The 21,552-nt window shown below is 44.8% G+C and overlaps 1 protein-coding gene across 1 annotated transcript in view; it reads left to right on the top strand.

Moving 5' to 3' along the window:
- The window catches only part of DNAH9 (dynein axonemal heavy chain 9), a 294,112-nt gene that overhangs the window by 102,835 nt on the left and 169,725 nt on the right, over positions 1–21,552 (top strand). Inside the window, exons 28-31 of the mRNA XM_036451929.2 lie at positions 3,916–4,020; positions 8,705–8,862; positions 11,156–11,294; positions 15,750–16,037. Of these exons, the coding sequence (XP_036307822.1) occupies positions 3,916–4,020; positions 8,705–8,862; positions 11,156–11,294; positions 15,750–16,037 (690 nt within the window). The remainder of the gene's footprint in view (positions 1–3,915; positions 4,021–8,704; positions 8,863–11,155; positions 11,295–15,749; positions 16,038–21,552) is intronic.

The raw sequence follows: 21,552 nt of genomic DNA, 5'->3' as shown, positions 1-21,552 counted from the left end.
TTAAGCTTCTGCCTTCTCCTTCCTCTCTGATCTTCCTTCTCAGCTTCAGTTTCTGACTCTCATGTTTTCCAGTTTTACTCAGGCACTGATGGCCCCCTAACCTGCCTTCCAGCTTTATCTCCTTTCTCCCTGGGTGGTGGGGGTCTCCATTCGGACGCCCTTCCCTCTTGTTTGGTTATCACTCTCCTCCCAGGGAGTTCCCACCGACTCCTGTCTTCCTCCTGGCCAGATTCCTCGTCCCGTGAATAACAAGGGTGACCTTTTTTCTGCCAACGGCCATTTGGATATTTATAACATCATTCGTGGGTCATAAAAACTTATCAGCTTAAAAATTAGCCTGCTATATTTGGTCAATTGTATAATTAACTCACCCCTAGTGCCTCAGCAGGGCCAGACCAAATGATTTTGAAGGCCTTATAAGGGCCCACGGGCTGGACGTTCCTCACCCCTGCATTAATATGAATAATCTCATTTCCTCTGCAGTCCAGGGTGGAAATTCTGAGATATTCTGACAGCTTCATGTCCTTCCCTCCGTAGTTCCAGTCAGTTGCCAATGCTGACTCCTCCTTCCGCAGGCCTCTCGCTTCTAGGTCTTCAACGCTACTCTTCTTGCCCTCATCCCAGCCCAGAGTCTCACCAACTTGTATCAAGGCAGCATCTCAGCCTAGAGCCTCTGTACAGTCAGGGTGGTTCAGAAATAGGGCCAGGCAGAGTCTTAGGGTTCTGTCCAGGCCCCCAGGGGAACACTGCAGGAGTGACAAGTATCCACCTATGAAAACTCCATCTTTTTCCGTTTTATATATTGGGTAGTATGCACTTGATGAAAGGGATCGACAGCCTAAGAACACTTTCACTTACATGCATATATGCATAGTCTGTGGGCAGACAATAGTGCAGGGAAGATGGGAACAGGTTAGGCATGGGGTGGAGGGAAACAATGGGGGATAAACAGGGAACATCTGTAATATTTTCAATGATATACATGTTTAAAAACCCACTGTTTCTGTAGAAAAGCAGAGCTTTTGATTCCTAAACTTCCACTTAAGTATTTGTGACATTTGACAGGTTGCTGTCATTATCCCAAATATAATAATGGATATTACTATACACTGAGTGGCCAGATTATTATGATCTCTGAACAGATAATAATCTGGCCACTCAGTATATATCCTATATAATAAAAGGCTAATATGCAAATTGTCCCCTCGACCAGGAGTTCGACCAGCAGGCAGGCCAGCAACCACCCATGTCCCCTCCCCCTGGCCAGGCTGGACCCATCCATGCACAAATTCATGCATAGGGCTTCTAATGTATATATACTGAGTGGCCAGATTATGCATTCAGAGATCATAATAATCTGACCAGTATATATCTCAAATGTTCTATTTGCATATATCCTCATCCTATCTAATAAAAGGATAATATGCAAATTGACCATCACTTCAACACACAAGATGGCTGCCCCCATTTGGGCACAAGATAGCCACCACAAGATAGCCATCAGGGGAGGGCAGTTGGGGGCGATCAGGCCTGCAGGGGAGAGCAGTTAGGGGTGACCAGGCCAGCAGAGAAGGGAAGTTGAGGGCGACCAGGCCTACAGGGAAGGGCAGTTGGGGGGACCAGGCCTGCAGGGGAGTGCAGTTAGGGGTGACCAGGTTTGCAGGGGAGGGCAGTTAGGGGCAAACAAACTGGCAGAGGAGCAGTTAAGAACCAATCAGGCTGGCATGGGAGTGGTAGTGGGGGAGGGTGATCAGGCTGACAGGCAGAAGTGGTTAGGGGCAATCAGGAAGGCAGGCAGGCAAGCAGTTGGGAGCCAGCAGTCCTGGATTGTGAGAGGGATGTCCGACTATCCTTCTGGCCCAATCATACTGGGATCAGACCTAAAAAGGCAGTCAGACATCCCTCGAGAAGTCCCAGATTGGAGAGGATGCAGGCTGGGCTGAGGGACACACACACCCCTGTGCATAAATTTCATGCACCGGGCCTCTAGTGAATATAATAATAGTAATAGCCAGCCTGGAACTTACAGTACCTCCTAGAGAGATGCGACTGCTCCATCTGAACTAGTCACATCACCCTCATTTAAGACTCCAGGGAGACTTACCAGCTGATGGCCTTATTGTTGTGTCATTGTCAGTTCTCCCCACTGGAACGTAAGCCCCCTGGAAACAGGGGCCCTGTCTCCCTTGTTCAGTGCTGGTTCCTCAAGATCTGGTACAGTTCCCCCCACATTATACAGACTCAGTAAGCATTTGCATGGATAGAGGAATCATTTCCTTCAAGGAGCTTAATAAAAGGTGGTGTTTATTCTTCCCTCTCTTTTCAAAGTCTGCCCCATATCCAACTTAGCACATGCCGTGCTAGACTGGTTCTGCTAAAAGTGTTGATTTAACGACATTTTTCTCTGTTTCAAACCTCCAAAGATTCCTTTTAATCAAGTATTTTCATAGCCATGATCCTCTTTCATAATTCAACTCTCCAGCTAAAATTCACCTTTATTTTTCTGTGGAAACATCATGATTTTGCTCATTCTTTGTCCATAATCTTTCCTATGCCAGGAAAGCCCCCGCCCTTCCATTATGCCTACATGGACACTGTTATCCCATTCAGCCAGCATTCCCAATGCAGGCTCTGAAGGTACCATATGGTCTGTCAGATGTCAAGGTCCCAGATTTTCTGACTTCTGTTCCTGTGTTCTTTCCACTAACATTCACCAGAGTGCATTCTGAGAAAACCAGGGAAACCATAAGGAGAAAAAAAATTCAGCCACATCAAACAGTTGAAGTGAATTAATTGTGCAGGACTTCTCGGGCTCTTAAAATGCTAATACATGTTGTAAATTGGGTTATAGAATGTGTGTTTCTCAAATTTGCTTGGCCAGATGCTCGTCTTCAAGGAGCATCTTCCGGAACTGGCATTCCATGAAATAAACTTTGGAAAGGGCTGCTGCCATAGTGTCTGAACTTCACTTCTGGCAAAACTGGTGATTCCAGGGCCCTTAGGCCTACTCCTCTGAACTCGTCTGTGACATCTGTGTTTTCTGTTGTCCCCTAGAACCGCTGCTTGTGTGGTCATTTACTTGTTTTCTTTGCATCCCTTACCACCACCACCTGACTGGAAGTTCTTAGAGGAGCTGAGCTCCCTGAGTCTAGCACATGAGCCGTGAGCCTTGGGGAGCTGGTGGTCAAACCACACGCACTCGGTAAACGAATGGGACTTTCCTACTATTTGCATTTTTCCAGCACTTCCATGATATCTCCTTGCCAATGACCCTGGGAGTGTCTGCCAGTAACCTGTCCCATTCTACGGCTCCATGCTTTACTAGTTCATGCAGAATGCTCAAAACAGTTTTTATTTTTAGGACAGATGTACATCTACCCTCTGAAATTCTTTCCTGGCTCTCCTCAGAAAGACTCACCTGCAGTTTATTTTCTATAGATGTTATCGCTTCGGCCCTACCCCCAGCTTCCTGTTGCCCTGGGAAACCTGGGCATTCAGGCCGGGCTTTAAAGATACAGACATAATCTTTTTCATCAGCACATGCCAAAGGCTGAGTGGCAGACCTTTTTGTCTGCCTGGTGCAGGAAAATATTTTATTCATTTCCTGGGATTTTTGAAAGCTACAGAATCAACAGTCATGCAAGCCCGATGGCATTTGGAAGGGATTTTGTTCTAAGTGTCTGGAAAAGGTTCTGTTTGATCCTGTGACTTTTGTTGGCACCCACAGCCATAAATAAATAAATAAATAAATAAATAAATAAAAATTTTAATTGTTCTTGAAATTTTAATACAAGTTTCTAACCCGGGGTCTGTAGGGGTCTGGGAGTATCTATAAGAAAGAGGATGAAAATGACTTAGGTGTGTATTGATAAACCAGGCATGATGGTCATTTAATCTTTGTATGTTTTATTGCAGTCCTGTGGCAACATCTACAAGGGCCTTGCTCAGACTGGGGCCTGGGGCTGTTTCGATGAATTTAATCGAATATCCGTGGAGGTCTTGTCTGTGGTGGCAGTACAGGTATGGGGGCCTGAGGTTGCTGGAAGCCCATGGTTTCCATGCTGAGCACTGCACTGCGGAAGTCTGCATCCTCTTGTTTTCAACCACTCCTCTTCCCCTTCCCCATCTCCTCTTTCCCCTGGTTCTGAGCAGGGCGGCAATGGGAAAACAGTGGCTGCCCTCAGTTACAGCTCAATGACAGCTGCGAAGGTCTGAGCAGGAGCCTGACAGCCTCCCAGTGGCCCCCCAGTCCCTAGAGAGATGCACCTGACCCCACGCTCCCCCTGTAAGCTGAGCCCCTCACTGCCCATGGGGAAGCTGTGGCTGCAGAGCCCCCTCTTGTTGCTTCAACAGGCAGAGCGCGGAGGAACGCCGTGCAGTGACAGCCGCCGTGAGGGTCTGGGAGCAGCCACGGCCTGGTGCTTCCAGTTCGTGCCCGCACACTTTGGGTCAAAATGGTTTTCTTTCCTCTTATCGTTCGCTTTTATTTCTAAAGCCTTTTATTTCTAAAGCAATATGTAAACACTATGGAAAAGAAAACTGAGTACTTTGGTCCCCACAGGCCTTTTGTTGAATTTTCTTGGTAAAGAACAGTGAAAGAAAAAGGGCAGCAGCAGAGGCGTGGGGGCAGAGGCTAAGGCAGAATCCTCCCCCCTCCAGCTGGCCTGGCAGGAGCCAGTCACCCCCACACGGGCACCCTCTGCCCAGCACCATGTCCCTGCCACAGGCGGGCTGGAGGTGGAGCCGCGTGTAGGTACGAGAGCAACTGCAGGCAGAACGAGAGGAGAACTCACACCATCAGCTGAGCACCCGTCCGCCCTCCTGTGACAACAGAAATATCCCAGGTCCCAGCCATATGTCCTCTTGGGAGGGCGTGAAATCGCCTGGTAGGACCCTTGTTCCTACGTAGCTTTCCTTTTTTGTTTGTTTAATGGGTGCTAAAAGCACCTTTTCTTATTTTGTGGAAACTTATGCCTCTAAATTATAACAAACGTGAGTATTTTCCGAATAAAACAATTCCTCTGAAAATGCATACGAAGGGGTGGGCAGATGCAGGTTTACAGTTGTTCACGTGGAAGAAGGCACACAGACTGTGATTATGACAATAGCTTTATTAATTCTGTGTTCTGCGCACTCACAACTGTAAGCCTACTTTTGTCCCCCTCTTTCCCCCTATGCCCGATGGTGCATGGGGCTCTGGCAGAAGGTGTTTGGGGAAGTGGCACTGGATTGCCTGGTTTTTAACTCGTGCTGCCCCACTCACCACTGCTGGACATCTGGCACATTTATTTTCTCCTTTTAACTTGTCACTTTTGAAAAAATTTTTAAATTCTAGAAAAGTTGCAAAAATAGTATAATTTCCAAATATCTCTCTCTTAGCCTCTTCTATGTCAACATCATATGTAATAAAATACAGTCTCTTAACTGCCTTCTGCCTCAGTTTCCTCATCTGTAAAACTAGGATCCGCCCAGCCAGATATCTGTGAAGAGGACTGAGTGGGATAATTCCTCTAAAATACTCAGAATAGCACCTGGCACTTATTGAGCACTCAGCAAATGTCAGTTATTATTTTGTTGTTACTCCCTGTGGCTTTAAAATCTTCCTGAATGGTGAGCAGTTAGTGGAGAAACAGACCCCATGAGTAAGAAGTGGACCTTGCAGTGCTGTATGCCAGCCTGTGCCTACCTGTGTGTGTGTGCCTCTACCTGCTGAGCCTGCAGTTCAACCTACACACTGCCCACCTGCTCCTGCCATTGCACCTGGAGGGTCGTCCTGGATCCTGAGCTCTGCCACCTCCCAGTGGCTTGTCCTGGGACCTCAGTTGCTGTGACTGCGTGAGGCAATGCCCTCGAGCTCACCTGTCCTGCAGAAGCTGGGCAAACAGAGCCTGGCATTGCACCAATGGGCCCATGCTAACGCATCCTCCAGTCTGCTCAACACTCTTCTCAAGGAATTTTTGAATGAGCCCCGAACCTGGGCTGCAGAATTTACACACGAGCACAAGCCACGGGTCCTACGTCATCAGTTCTCCCTGTGCTTGAGGACTCCGGGCCCTGGTGTTGCCAGAGGGAATGATACCAAAAGGAACAGCAGAAAAGGTCTGGGCTGGTGCTCACTTTTGCCTCCAGCCAGAGGCGTCAGAGCACTTTGTAAATGGTAATTAAGCTCACCTCCTCAGCCATAACAAGTGATGCTCAGTAGATGTTGCAGATGGGAGCCCTGGGGCCTAAGGAGAGAACCGCCTTTAGGACTCACCTGACTTGCAGGGTGGTGAGAGGCTGTGTGGCAGAGCAGTGCTGAGCCGGAGGACCAGTAGAGCCTTCTGTTTGGCAGGTGTGCTGGGCGCTGGAGGGTCGGCCTCAAACAAATTGTTACGAGCCCAGATACATTTGCTCATGAGAGCTTCACTTGGGGAAAGGAGCTGAATGCTAATTGTAGAACTGCCGTGCATTCTGCAAACACTGCTGTTTCAGGCACTGGGGAGAGTCTTGCCCAGTGCACACACTCCCTCCTCCTCCCTTCTACCCACGCCCTTCACACACACACACACACACACACACACACACACACACTTTGTACAAATAACAGGACTGACCACGTTAGCCTGCAGCCCAAGTGTGAGGCTCATTGAAAAAAAAACTTGTACCATCCCCAGCTTTCAGTATTGCTTTCAAAATCCTGAGAGGCTAGGACTGCTCAGAGACATTCCAGGGCCTGCTGAGTAAGTGTGCCCATTGTCTCTCTCCCACCCCCCTTCCCGCCTCCTGCCTTCTGTTGATCATCTGTTTGCATGTCTTTTCAAAGCACCAGGTATGGAAATAAATGGGTGAATTTCATTTCTCCTCCCCCCACTGCTAGTAAGAGTGATCTATCAATAGAATGGCAATCTGACCAGGTCAAGCTTCAGTTTAAATCTCCATGGCTCCAGACCACAATTAAGAAAAAGCCTCTCTGTAGAAAGGCACTAACACACTGGGGGATGTGGCCCCAGCCTACTTTTGCCACTGTGGCTCTTTCTTCTCCTCACCAAACAGCGCCACCTCCATACAGATCACTGAGGCTTAGTACAGCCTGTTCTGTAGACTAGCGGGTGGCTGTGAGGAGTCAGACTAAGACAAGAACCACAGCTGTGATGATTGGCACATTGACAATTTCCATGTCACCTGCTGTTTTTAAGTGCTTTCTATATGCACTTAATTGTTGTTGTTAATCCTCATCTGAGGATATTTTTTCTATTGGTTTTCAGAGAGAGTAGAAGGGAGGGGGAAAGGAGAAAGAGAGGAAAGACAGACACACAGAGAGAGAAACATCAATGTGAGAGAGACAAATAGATTGGTTGCCTCCCTCCCTCACCCTGACAGGGGCCTGGGAGCAAGCCTGCAACCCAGGTACGTGCCCTTGACTGGACTCAAACCTGACACCCTTCCGTATGTGAGCCAATGCTCTGGCTGCTAAGCCACACCACCCAGCACATCCTAAACTCCATCACGCTATTTAACTTAATCCTTAGAGTAAGCCTGGAGGATATGTACTGGAATCTTCTCCAAGAGCCCTTGCTCCAGGATTCACTTGCCTGATTCAAATTCAGACATCACCACTTAATAGCTGTGTAAGGTTGGGCAAACCCCTGCACCTCTCAATGCCTCCATTTTATTATAGAGAAATGGGGATAATAACATTGAAATGCTCCCCTATAGGACTATATCCTAAGAAACTTAAAGCACCAGTCAGAAAGAATATATGCACCCCTATGTTCACAGCAGCACAATCTACAATAGCTAAGTTCTGGCAACAGCCCAAGTGCCCATCAGAAGATGAATGGATTAAAAAGCTGGTACATCTACACAGTGGAATACCACAAGGCTGTAATAAAGAAAGAACTCTTACCATTTGCAACAGCATGGAGGGACCTGGAGAGCATTATGCTAAGCGAAATAAGCCCATCAGAGAAAGACAAGTATCACATGACCTCACTTGTAGAATCTAATTAAAATAAATGGAAGAACAAAATAGATCCAGAGACACAGAAACATGGAACAGACTGATACATCTCAGAAAGAAGGTTAGGGGTGGGAGAGAGATTAACCAAATAACTTACATGCATATACGCATAACCCAAGGACACAGACAATAGTGGGGTGAAGGCCTGGGGAGGTAGAAGGGGGGTCATCTGTAATGCTTTCAACAATAACGATACTCTTTTAAAAATAAAAAACGTGAGCAAAACAAGACAAAAGGGTGCCCCCCACAGGGTTTGGGTTGAGGATCAAGTGAGTTAATACCTAAAAAGTGCTCAGAACGGTGCTCAGTGCATGGTCAGTGCGTGGTCAGTGCTAACACACGGTGTTACTACAGGGGGCCCACGCACAGAGAGTTAGACACCGGCTCGCCCTGCCTCCCATCCTCCTGCCACCGTGTTAGAAATGTGGTGTGTGGCCACAGTTCCTTTAAGCACATCCATAGACATCAGTGAGGCCCAGGTTGTGGCCACTGGGCCTGTCCCTCAGTGAAAAGGTCTGGGTTGCGGTCACTGGGCCTGTCCCTTGGGGAAAGGGTCCGGATTGTGGTCACTGGGCCTGTCCCTCAGGGAAAGGGACCACAAAACACGTATCTGTGTTGGTGGTGGTGGTGGGGGGGGGTTCCCCAGTTTTGGCTTCCACTCCAACACAGACACCCAATGTGCACACCTGTCTTGCTCACCAGGTGAAAAGCATTCAAGATGCAATTCGAGATAAGAAGGAGAAGTTCAACTTCCTCGGAGAGGAGATCAGCCTGAACCCCTCCGTGGGCATCTTCATTACCATGAACCCCGGCTACGCAGGCCGCACGGAGCTGCCCGAGAACCTGAAGGCGCTCTTCCGGTGAGCACAGCCCGCCCTCTGAGGCCCCAAGCGGAAGCCTCTGTCATGTCTTCCGCTAGAGAGGTGTGGCCTACAGAGGAAACCTGGGATAGATAGAAAAGTAGATTTTTTAAAAACCACCCTTAATGCCGTCACCAGTAAAATGATTTTTGCTTGTGTTCTCTTACCTTACATGCACGTTTTGAAATCCTATGTTGTAGTCTACATATGTTGTCTGCACAGTTTTATATTGTTTTATTTTTTCATTTCATAGTCTATTATAATCCTATTGTACATAGTTTCTTCTGGCAGATAATCTTAATAAATCTCACTTCATGACCGCATTTTTATTCTATCAAGTACTTGGTCCACAATGAAACTAACTAGTCCCCCTTAGTTAAACATTAAGACTGTTTGTAACATGTAAAGTAAGTGTATGCATAATGGTGTAATACACATCTTTGTCAGCTTCCTTTCTATATGCATGATTGTTTTCTTTGGCCAGCTTCCCAGAAGCGAAATCACCGAGTTGCCAGGGAGGAACGTTGTTAAGGCTTTTGGTACGCATTGCCAGATTGCTTTGGAAAAAGAGAAGTGCCAAGCTGCATCCCCAGTAGCAACGCAGGAGAACGTTTCTCTCATTTTACCTTTGCCAGTGGTGGATAGTGCCATGTTTTAAAATCTTTCCCATATTGATAAGAAAACACAAACATACTTCCTAGTAGGACCGGGAACCTCCATTCTTTGTTCAGACAAGAGAAGTCAGCCCAACACAGAGGAAACGGAAAGATGCTTTATGGCTTCTGACTCCCGCCTACTGAAGGATTTCCTGAGAGAGGTTGTGGGAACTGATAGAACGGTGCACCTTATCTCTGAACTGAGATCCCTGGTGCTCTCTAAGGATGTGAAGGCCCAGGAGGCCACTGAAAAGCCCCTATGTCCTCAAGCCCTCCCTTGAGCTGGCCCAGTGGTGGCATATGCCTGTATCACAGGAGTGGTGTGGACACCTCCTCCTTCAGGCAGGTCCCCTCTTCAGCCAGGAGCTTGATGGAATTTCAACAGGCTGGCTAAGCTGGTGCCATAGAATACCGTGTGGTACAGTGAGAAAGCCAATGAACTCAGCAAATTGCTCAGGGTAGGCCACTAGGGTTAACTACAATAGTAACGGACAGAACCAGTGTCTGACTCCCAGGCAGACTGACTCTGGCCTCTCTGCTCCTCCGCATCCCAGGCCTATAATCAGAGATAGTCAGTGTAGCCCTTGAGCATTCTTCCTTCCAATGTTTTGTGGGTAGAGAATTCTTTTTCAGACTTGGGATCAGACCTGTATAGATTCGCATCCTGCCTTCATTGGTTAACGTCTTCCCATGTCATTAAATAGTTTTTCTTTTACAGCGTTACCATGGCCACGTTGCATTCCACTATGTGGATACATATTTAACCTTTTTTCATATTGAAAACTATTTTGAGTTTCTAAGTACTTGGTTGCTCCTTTGACTTTGAATGCAATGCAAATTAATTTAAAGAAAACTGTACTTAATGAAATGTTTTTGAAAATTTTGTATCGGTGTAGGAAAAAAAATGCAATTAAAGAATGTAACAACCTTAGGCTCCCATTACATATCGATACATAATAAATTAATTTAAAAGAAGTACTTTTAAAATAAAATATTCCCAGAGGCAGAGGGGAGAAAAAAATCAAAGTAAATTTTCCTATTAGGAAAAAAAAAGATCCCCTCTGTATGTCCCATTTTGTGACAATGTGAGGTTAATAAGTACTTACTTTAACCGTCAGCATTAAATATTTATATTGTATGCAAACAAGATTGAGTGTCTGGGCTTGGAAGAGACAGACGTTCAGGATGAAAAATAGAGAGATTCTCAGTTTCTTGTAGGCACTAATAGAGACTCAACTCCTCCCCCTCAGCCCCTAATCCTTCTAGACCTTGTTCTTTACTAAGCTCTGCCTTATGAAAAGCACACTGGGCTCAAGTTACAGATGTGAATCAAAGCCCCAACTCCCCCTGACTGCTTCCTTCCTTCATCAGCTTGGGAAAGAGAGCTCCCTTTCTTTATGCTCAGTTAACTAGTAAAGGACAGAAACGGAGTTTGAACCCAGGCAGTGTTTTTTGCCTACTTCCACAGCTTCACTTCTCAGCCTTCTCAAGGTTCTACCATGAAAGTCTTAGATGAAATCACTGCTAAGGACCAAGTGTTGGCACTCACAGAGGCCTTCTTCTGTGATCTGAGCCAGTCCTATAAGCTCCCCTTTGCGTGGTTGACAACTCTCTCCGCCCTTGTCTCCCTGACCCAGGCCCTGCGCCATGGTGGTTCCAGACTTTGAGCTGATCTGTGAAATCATGCTGGTGGCGGAAGGATTCATTGAAGCCCGGTCATTAGCCAGAAAGTTCATCACCCTTTACCGGCTGTGCAAAGAGCTTCTCTCCAAACAGGTACATTCCCCAGTTCACTGAAAAAGTCCATCATGTGTGATTGCCTTAGCGCTGGACGGATTCCAGGGCCAATGTATCAGGGAGACTTAAGAGCCTTCTCATAGAGCCGCTGTACCCAGAAGCACATTAAAAGCTCTGGACACTTCTGTAATTAAGATATGTGTCCATTTTCTTAGCCCGGCCTTTGAGACAATTGACCACAGAACTCCCGTTTTTAATTGAATGTGTAGCAGCACCTCATAGATCACCAGTGTCCCATGAGAAACACGCAGCAGCTGAGGAAAACGGGAGATGGAGAGAGTTAGGGAGGGAGAACCGGACACTGAGGAGTCATGCTTCTCACCGCTGCGTGGCTGTAAATGTGGCTTCTGTTCAGGCAGATCTCTTCACAGAAATAACACCCTCAGATGTGACCAAGAATGTCTGACTTGTGCCTTGGATATAAAGAATTTTTTGGTAGCAATCAAGCTTCCCTGGCTATTTCCAAAGAGTTCTACTCGCTTTGGGGATCTCTTACTTGGATCATCTTTGTTGCCAAAACAGGCTCTCTCAACCCTGCGATATCTGTCCAAGATGGATTTTAAAACAAACAAACAAACAAACAAACAAAAAACCACCTTTCCTAATTTCCTCACACTCCCCAGGCCCTTTGCTCATTGCATCCTCTCTCTAGGTTCACCACCATTGACTTCCAGTCCAGTGACTTACTTTCACGACTCCATCACAAACCTCTTTTGAACTCTGACCCTGTGTATTCAATGGTCTATACCACAGCTCCCCTGAGGGTCTAAAGAGCACCAACAGCTCAACATCTAAAGCTGATCTTCCTACTAGCTTCCACCCACACCGGCTTCTCCTGCATTTCTTCCTTCGGTAACATTATCCACTTGCTGGTTCTGGAATCTTGGAAGTTATCCTTGATACTTTCCTCTACCTCAGCCCTATGTCTTATCAGGAAGGAACTGTTTTTCATTCTACCCTCTGGATGTATCTCAAATGTATTATGTTCTTTCTAAGACTTTAGTTCTAAGCACAGGTCTCTTGCTTAAACTTTTAGGGCCTCCTCTCTACTAGGTTCTCTGACTCAACTTCAGTCCCTCGAATTCATACTTTAGCCACCAGCTAGAGTGGTCACCTAAAAATGTTCCTCAACCTTCTTAGAAAAAAAAAAAAAAAGTCAATATACTTGTCATTTTCCACTGGAGACTTATACGGAGACGTCTTTTGCCTACTTCCACAGCTTCATTTCTCAGCCTTCTCTGTATTGTACTTACCGTACCTACATTGGTTTCTTTGAGTTTGGTGCACAATGAAGACAAAGAACATGGTAGCAGTACCTGGGCTTTAGATCAGACTGCCCTGGAGAAACAATATTAAGACCAGAGGGAATAGAATTCAGTCAAGCACCAATGAGAAAGAAGTACAGTCAAGGACAGAAGGAATAGGATATCTACAGGTTCAGAGGAGGGAAGGCCATCAATTTAAATATAGCCACCATGTCAGTTGTCTTCATGGCACACTGAATTGTGCTTTATGGTGTGTATCACAGCTCTAACTAAATAACAATTTGCTATGAAGAAAGTAGCAGAGCCTGGATTTGAAACTAGGTCTGACTCAGTTCAGATTCTGTGCTCTAAACTGCACCCTCTTCACCACTTACCCACCACACTGCACTGAAACGTGATGTCAGCAGCATGGTCCACTCTTCCACAGAGTCTGCAATCAGGACTTGTGACCAGTGGGTTCCATCTTTGACAAAATATTTTTAACATTCAACATTATATTAATTTCAGCTACACAGCATTGTGGGTTGCTAGCAAAGTGATTCCCATGATAAGTCTTGCACCTACCTAACACTATGTATGATTACAATATTATTAACTATTAGAGGCCTGGCACACAAAATTCATGCACAGATATGGTCCCTAGGCCTAGCCTGCAATCAGGGCCATCTTCCCAGGCTGCTGGCAGCTGGCTCTGCCCTGTGCCATCATTCACCCCCTGTTCGCCATCAGGTGATTGGAGCCTGCCAGCTGGGGGGGAGGGGGGTCGGGGGGAGGACTGAGAGGTTGTCCATTCTTAACCACTTGCTGGCCCTGTCCCCCGACACCAGTCACCCTCAGTGTATGGGGTGATCGGTGGGGTTGGGCCTTGGCCTGGTGCTGCCTGCGTCTGCTGCCACCCATCCCTGGTTCCCCATTCCCCATTGGGCAATTAGAGCCTGCCAGCTGGGGGAAGGGACTGAGAGGTTGGCCAGCAGGCCATGATCAGGAGGTCGGGGCCTGTGGGCTTGGGGCAGCTCCCACTTTGAGCGCTTGCTCCCTGGTGGTCAATGTGCATCATAGCAACTATTGATTCTCTTTAATGTATTCTTATTTCAGTTCTTCATTCCGTTGATTTACATATTACCCTTTTATTATATAGGATATTCTGTATTTTGCACCCCTGTGACTATTTTGTAACTGCCAATTTGTACTTTTTAAGCCCCTCACTTTTTTTTAACTCAGCTGCCAACACACCATCTCCCTCCAATCTGGCAACTATAAGTTTGTTCTCCATATCTATGAGTTTGCTTCTGTCTTGTCTGTTTGTTTATTTTATTTTTTAGATTCCGAGTATAAGTGAAATCATATGGTACTAACATTTGTCTTTCTGTCTGACTTATTTCACATAGCTTAATATTCTCTAGATCCATCTGTGATGCTGCAAGTTGTATGATTTCATTCTTTTTCATAGTTGAGGAATATCCTATTGTATATACATATCACTTTCTTTACCCATTATTCTCTTGATTGCAGCATTTCTTCCATTTACAATTAAAGTGATTATTGATAGGTATGTAGTTATTGCCATTTCATTAATTTTTTCCTGATGTTTGTTTCTCTTAGTTCTTTTCTGTTCCTTTATTTTCTTACTTTCTTCTCTTGTATGTTGATAAATTTCTATAGTGCTGTGTTTGGATTCCTTTCTCTTTTTTTCTTATAACACTGGTTTGGTAGGGATGAACTCCTTCTAATATTTTATATCTTCTAATTGAAGTCACAGCCTTGCTGAGTAGAATAATCTTGGTTCTAAGTATTTACTTTTCATCACTTTGAATATTTCACAATAATCTTGTCTAGTTGGCAGAGTTTCTGTTGAGAAATTAGCTGACAGTCTCATGGAAGCTCTCTTGCAGGTAATTAACTGCTTTTCTCTTGTTGTTTTTTAAGATTTTCTCTTTGTCTATCACCTTTGGCATTTTAATTGTAATATATCTTGATGTGAGCCTCTATGGGTTCATATCGCTTGGGACTCTTTCTGTTTCCTGGGCTTGTAAGTTTATTTTCTTCTTCAGGTTACGGAATTTTCAGTCATTGTTTCTTGAAATAGGTCTTCAATCCCTTGCTTTTTCTCTTCTCCTCCAGTACCTTTATGATGCAGTTATTGTTACACTTGATGTTGTCTTAGAAGTACCTTAAGCTATCTTCATATTTTAAAGTTCTTTTTTTCTGTTTCAATTATAAATTTTCTGGAATCACTGGTTTGATTCTCTGCTTCATCTGATCTACTATTGATTCTCTTTAATGTATTCTTATTTCAGTTTATGTGTTCTTCATTTCTAACTGTTTTTTTATGGTTTCTATCTTTTTTTTATGTTTCCTATCTCTTTGTTAAAATTCTCACTGTGTTCATCTATTCTTTCTCTATGATCATTGAGCATCCTTATACCCATTGTTTTGAACTCTACATCTCATAGATTGCTTGTCTCCCTTTTGTTTTTCTTTTTGGAAGTTTTTTTGTTCTTTCATTTGAGACATTTGTTGTTTGTTTCTTTGTTTTTTTCATTTTGTGTGCCTCCCTCTATTTTTTTCTTTGTTTTAGGTATATCTGCCATGTCTCCCAGTCTTGGGAGAGTAGCCTTATGTAGTAGATGTCCTGTGGGAACCCAATCTCACAGTCTCTCTGTTCACTTGACCTGGCTGCTCCAAGAGTGTCCCTTGTGTGGGTTGCATAGGCTCTCCTGTTGTGGTTGAGCCTTGATTGCTATTGGCACATCAGTGGGTGGGATTGATCCTCTATAATTTAGTTGTGGTCATGGGAGGAGGCAAGTGTAGTGTTTACCATAGGGCATGTATGCTCAGCCTCAACAGTTTCTAAGAGCTAATATACTTGATTACAAGGGTAGCTGGAAAGGCTTAGAAGTGGCTTTGCTAATCTTCCTGACCCCCAGCTCCCTGTACATTCTGTGTCTGCTTTGTTGTCATCACAACTAGAAAAATAACTAATGCCAAGCCAGTAACTAGGGTTTCAGGATCACCGTCTCCTGCTTCATTAATTCTTTGCTATGCCTCTTCCTTGGTCTGAAAATGACCTAATACTGAAATGATATATGTAATTCTTCATACACTATCCTGAGCATATGGTGTTCTGCATCCCAGCAACTTGAGTCTAACCCTTGCTGCCTTCCCTCAGGATCACTATGACTGGGGCCTGCGGGCCATCAAGTCTGTGCTGGTGGTGGCAGGATCTCTAAAGCGAGGAGACCCTGACAGGCCTGAAGACCAAGTCCTGATGCGCTCCCTGCGAGATTTCAACATCCCCAAGATAGTGACTGATGACATGCCTGTGTTCATGGGCCTGATCGGGGACCTCTTCCCCACCCTGGACGTCCCTCGGAGGAGAGACCTCAACTTTGAAACATTGATTAGGAAGGCAGTCTTGGACCTAAAGCTCCAGGCTGAGGACAACTTTGTGCTCAAGGTACATGGGGTTTTCTCTCCCAAGAGTTGTCTCTTCATTCTCTACTTGAATAATTGATTACACTTCAGTCTTAATCCAATGGGTTGCTTCAGTTGTGCAGATATTTATCTACTTTGTAATAACTCAGTTCATTTCAAAAGTTCTTTATTGTGGCACCTGCAATGTGAAATGTGTGGTGTAGAGAACGGTGAAAGACAGAGCCTTGACCATCAGGGAGTTCACGTGCAATAGGAACAATAAGACACAGTCTGCTCTGCTATAGCATGTGTTCCTTTTTGGGGGAATTACTTCATATGTGATTATAGAGGAATGAAGTGACATAATGGGGAAGCCATGTGTATTCACATACATTTTTCTGCTCTTGTAAATGTTTTGACATGATCAGAGACAGGCTTTTTATAACTAAAGAACAAAATCTTAGGGTGGTAGGCAAAATAATACCTCCCCTCCAAGATATCCACATTCAAATCCTCCAAGATATCCACATTCTGATCCCCAGAATGTGTGAATATGCTCCATTTCATGGCAAAGGGGGATTGAGGTTGCAGATAGAATTAGGTTTCTAATCATCTGACCTTGAGATGAGGAATGATCCTGGTTTACTGGGTGGCCCAATATAATCACAAGGGCCTTCATAAGGGAAAGAGTGATATAAGATTTGGGTGTCAGAGTGACGCCATGGGAGAAGACTCAACTAGCCATCGCTGGCTTTGAAGATGGAGGAGGGACCATGATCCAGGGAATGTGGGCAGCCTATGAAAGCTGGTAAAGGCAAGAAAACAGATTCTACTCTAAAGCTTCCAGAAGGAACCAGCCCTGTACATACCTTGATGAGAGTCTATGATACCCATTTTGGACTTCTGACCCCCAGGACTAATAGATAATAACCTTGTATTGTTTAAGCCTTTAAGCTTGCAGTGATTTGTTACAACAGCAATAGAAAATGAGTAGATATAGCCATAGATATAGAGTTGAGGGTAAAAAATAGACCCTGAAACTTTAGTGTAAATATAACTAGTTTTATGGCTCTAGGAACTATGGTTTGTACTGTGTTCTAGGAAGGCTCGGGCAGGTAAAGTCATTTCCCCACTGGTTAAAACACTGCATTCATGAATAAGGCTCCATTGAGAACAGGCTTTTAGTTGTGATTAAAATGGCCTTTATTGGAAGTCAATATATCCATGATCTACCTGTTGAAAAAGAAAGGACAGGCCCCAGAATTAAGGCTTCAAAAAATTAATAGACATGATGTAGGGTAAAAGCTCTCTAATGATTTCAATGTGCTAGTATTTTTATTGGGATTAGGAGGAACTGTTGAGTTTTTAGGGCTTGGGATACAAAATTCGGTACATTTTGAGTGGCCTTTCCCAACCCCATTTTTCCATGAGCCTGTCATTTTTACTGTGCAATTTTCCGGATGCATAAATGCCACTAGAGTAGAAGTGCCTGCACAGAAATAACTGATGCCTTGGAGCTGGATGTGACAGGTGCCACACACAAAAAAAAGGGTTCTGGGGTCCAGGGACATGGATGAAATGTTTTCCTCTATGATAATATGTCTAAGACTCACCATACGCGTCACTTTAGATTTCACCGTGTTTATATTCTGTATCCTATTAGGTTCCCCCAAACCTCCCAGGCAGGGTCAGATGAGGCACATTCCAGCTGAGGAAGCTGGGATGCCATTACTCCTGCAAGAAATTCCACTAAGCTTTTCTCAGGAAAGAAAGAGCTCCCCCTTGAGGAATGCACAGGCTGGGGGCCTTCTTCTCTCCAAGGTGGGAGGCTTTTCCAGCACACAATACATTCAATAGTAGAGATTAAACCCTAGCTACATATAAATGAAATTCCAAATCAATGTCTGGGATTCCATTTTACAGAAGAAACATCACCTGGTCATTTGCAGCTGGATTGTTTTTGCGAGCAGGCCCTTCCCTGCACCCAACCTCTTTCTTTTTATGTTTGGTGGATAGACTTTTTAAAGGCAGAGATGGGCAGAAAGGCCTTCCAGGTAGAGGGAAAAGGGTCTGCAAAGGGGTAGATGGAGAAACAGAGATTCTACTAGCAGCAGCAAAAAGTCCAGTGTTGCTAGAGAAAAACAGATTGGGGGTGCCATTTCCGGGGTCAGGGGAGTGAGTAGGCAGTAGGGCAGATAATATGAAACCATGACATAGAAGGCCTTGAATGCCAGGCTGAGGGTTTCCTCTTAGATAGTCTGTTCCTATGAGGCCCCCGCCTCAAGAGTTGAATTAAATTCAATGCAGAGCCCTGGGGCTGATGCCTTTATTAGGGACCTTACACATCTTCCCCGATGCTCTGGGAATCTGCTGTGGAATATGACCTTCTTCCCCATTTTCAGCACTTTTTCCTACTCAGAACCTCAGCCTTCCTTTCCATTTATTTGTCAGCTGCCCACATTCTGTTTTGCCCCTTCTTTCTCAGAACCACTTCCTGCTCCTCAGATAAGACAGATGTCCTCTGCTAGAGGCTCTCAGAACAGAGGATGTTTTCCATCCAGTTTTGACTTGCACTGTCCACCAAAGCTTCTGAAAGTTAATCCATCAAAACCCTCGTGAGGCTCTGGTTTGGGATGGCATCCAATGATCTTTAAATGTGATGTATACATTGGAGGGGGGGTAAGAAAAAGAAGCCCATTAAAGTGTAGAAACTAAGAAGGGGATCGTGAAATACATTTCTGGAAAAAATGGAAAGAAGATGAAAGCAGGTTGACTCGTCAAGCAGAGCAGGGTGCAGGGGCCAGAATATACTTAGAAAGGGCTTCAGAAAAGGGGGCAGGAAGTGCCTGCCTGCCAAGCAGAATCCAAGAGAAGCTCCGGGCTTGGAGTTGGTAGTGAAGGAGGGCAGAGATGAGAAAGAGCATTGAAAACAGCCAGGGGGGCAGGGGGGGCGGTCATCAAATCTGTTTACCGTATAATTTTGGCATTTGTCCCTCCTTACCCATACTCTTCTCCCAGCTCCCCATTCTAGTCCACAGCTTCCCAGAGGCAGATTCTGTGCAGCCAGGCATTCAGCACACAGCCTAAAAGAAAGGTCTGAGGGAATTTATTATCTCTGGGAAAAACTACGACTAAGCTCATACTAGTGCCTTCTCTAAAGCCCTTTCGTTTGCTTGGAGCCCCCTGGCCTGAAGGCCAGCCACCTGCTCACTCGCCCACAAGTGAAAGGACAAATACAGAGCCCAAGGTCTGACCTTGGGTGCAGAGCCTCCTTTCAGCCCTGCACCAGGGAGAGACCCGCTCAGCAGCAGCAGGCAGCACCCATTCCAGCTCCTAGGAAACAAGGCCACTCTTCATTCAACCTTGAGGCTCGTCAGACACTGGAAAGAGCCAGCAGCACGGGAGATGCACGCAGACAGACACACACACAGAGCAACCGATTACAGTGGAAATAAAGAAGGGAACATTTTGAACATTCTAATTAATATCCTTGAGGAAAATTAAGAAAAATATATCAATAAAACAAGAACGAGATGGAAAAGAACTCTTGGAGAATTGTAAAGAAGAAAAAGAACTCTTGGAAAATTGTAAAGAGCGCTTTGAAAGGAGTTGTATCGTTGATGATACATAAAATTCAGTGCACGGGTGGGGTTTCTCCTACTGAGCCCTGCTCCCCTCTCTGCTGCATCCCTGGGAGCCCAAGGCTGCCCCTTGGCCTCGGGAGGGCGCACCTGGCCCATCCCTCCTTTAAGGTGCTACCCACTCTCCTGGAGTAGTTAGTGAAACTTTACAAATAAAAAGGATCAGCTCTGAAGATTATAAATTGTGCACTGAGAATGCCACAGGCTGTGGAGGGCTGTGCAGTCCAAGCTCTCGGATCATGCATAGCAGCCTCCCGTGCCACCTGATCTGTCCTGGCTCCTGCCCCTGCCCCCACCTGCCTCTGCCCAGGGCTCAGGCCAAACTCTGGGAGCTTTCTGATGGCTCTCACCTCACACCTCACTTTCCAGTCCAGCCCACCAGTGCCTGCAGCAAGCTAACCTACTGGTTGGAGTGTCTGCCCCCTGATGGTCAGGTGCATGTCATAGCAACTGGTTGAGCAATCAAACTTCCAGGGGAATTCTAATCCAGGGGAAAATTTGTATATTAGGCTTTTATTAAATAGGATATAAAATATATATATATATATATATATATATATATATATATATATATATAATGAAATATAACTCACACACATATATATAGCATGTGTAATAAAATATAACATATATAACATATAATCAAGGTGTCCTAAAAATGAATATACACTTGAACAGTTGATAGCTCAATTTTTAAATGAAATGTATTTTAATAAACACTGCCTTTATGATTATTCAAAGTGTGTGTATACATTTCTAGGATGCCCTATATAGAATACACAAAGAGAGAAAGTGCAAGAGGCAAGAGGACATGCTAGTACATAGGATCAATCTAGGTTATATGACATGTTCCCAATGGGAATTCTAGGGAGAAAGAGCAGAGAGGACCTGCTGGAGCTGGAGACATGCAGCCAAACTGGGCAGAGAGCAGAGTGGAATTAGATGGACTCATAACGGAAAGTCAGAAGTCAAGGATCAAGAATGAAAGATAAGCTTCTGGGTGATGGGGTGGCAGTACGCGTGATTCTGGAGGAATGGAATTCAGAACGACATCGGAAGCTCTTGACAGCAATATCAGGTGCTGAAAGATAAGGACAAGGTTTGAAAGGGAAACTATTTCAAGACTAGGATTCAAGTCATTTTCAGAGTCATGCATTTTACTTCTTATGCAACTTTTTAAATAGCTTATTTGCAGAGATACTACAGCAGAACAGGATTAAAAGTGAGAAAAATATCATTGGACTTTAAAAAATAAATAATAAAAAATAATCCTGGAATGATAACTATTAGCAGAACTTGAAAGCAAAAACTTGAAATTAGAGCAGGAAATCCATGGTCTCCTGGAAAAAGGGCCTCATAAATGGATACATTACAAGCAAGAATAGACTAACAAGAATGTTTTTATGTATTTTATTTAACTTTTAAGTTATGGGAAGTAAGGCAAGTGTTGTTGTTTTTTAACAAAGAGAAAGAAAATTAATTAAAAACTCCAAGAGCCCTACCTGGTTTGTTTCAATGGATAGAGCATCAACCTGTGTAGTGAAGGTTTCCAGGTTCAATTCCAGTCAAGGGCACATGCCCGGTTTGCAGGCTTGACCCAAGAAAAAGGCATGCTGGAGGCAGCCAATCATTATTCTCTCTCATCATTGATGTTTCTATCTCTCTCCCTTCCTCTCTGAAATTAATAAAAATATATTAAATACATTTTTAAAACTCCAAGAGGAAAAAATGTCATGGTCTAAATTATATTTTAAAAAAGAAATGTGGGACCCCCAGTCAAGATGACAGGGTAGCTAAATGTTGTGCTCACCTCCTCTCACTCCCATGTCACAGTTACAACTAACCCACAGAACAACCGTCCTTGGGAACAACCTGAAGACTAGCTGGATGGAGGTTTATAACTAAGGATATACAGAA

Source organism: Pipistrellus kuhlii, unplaced genomic scaffold (assembly GCF_014108245.1).
Source record: "Pipistrellus kuhlii isolate mPipKuh1 unplaced genomic scaffold, mPipKuh1.p scaffold_m20_p_23, whole genome shotgun sequence".
Lineage (NCBI taxonomy): Eukaryota > Metazoa > Chordata > Mammalia > Chiroptera > Vespertilionidae > Pipistrellus > Pipistrellus kuhlii.
Note: the sequence above shows the minus strand (reverse complement) of the source record. Positions and strands in the feature narration are given on the sequence as shown.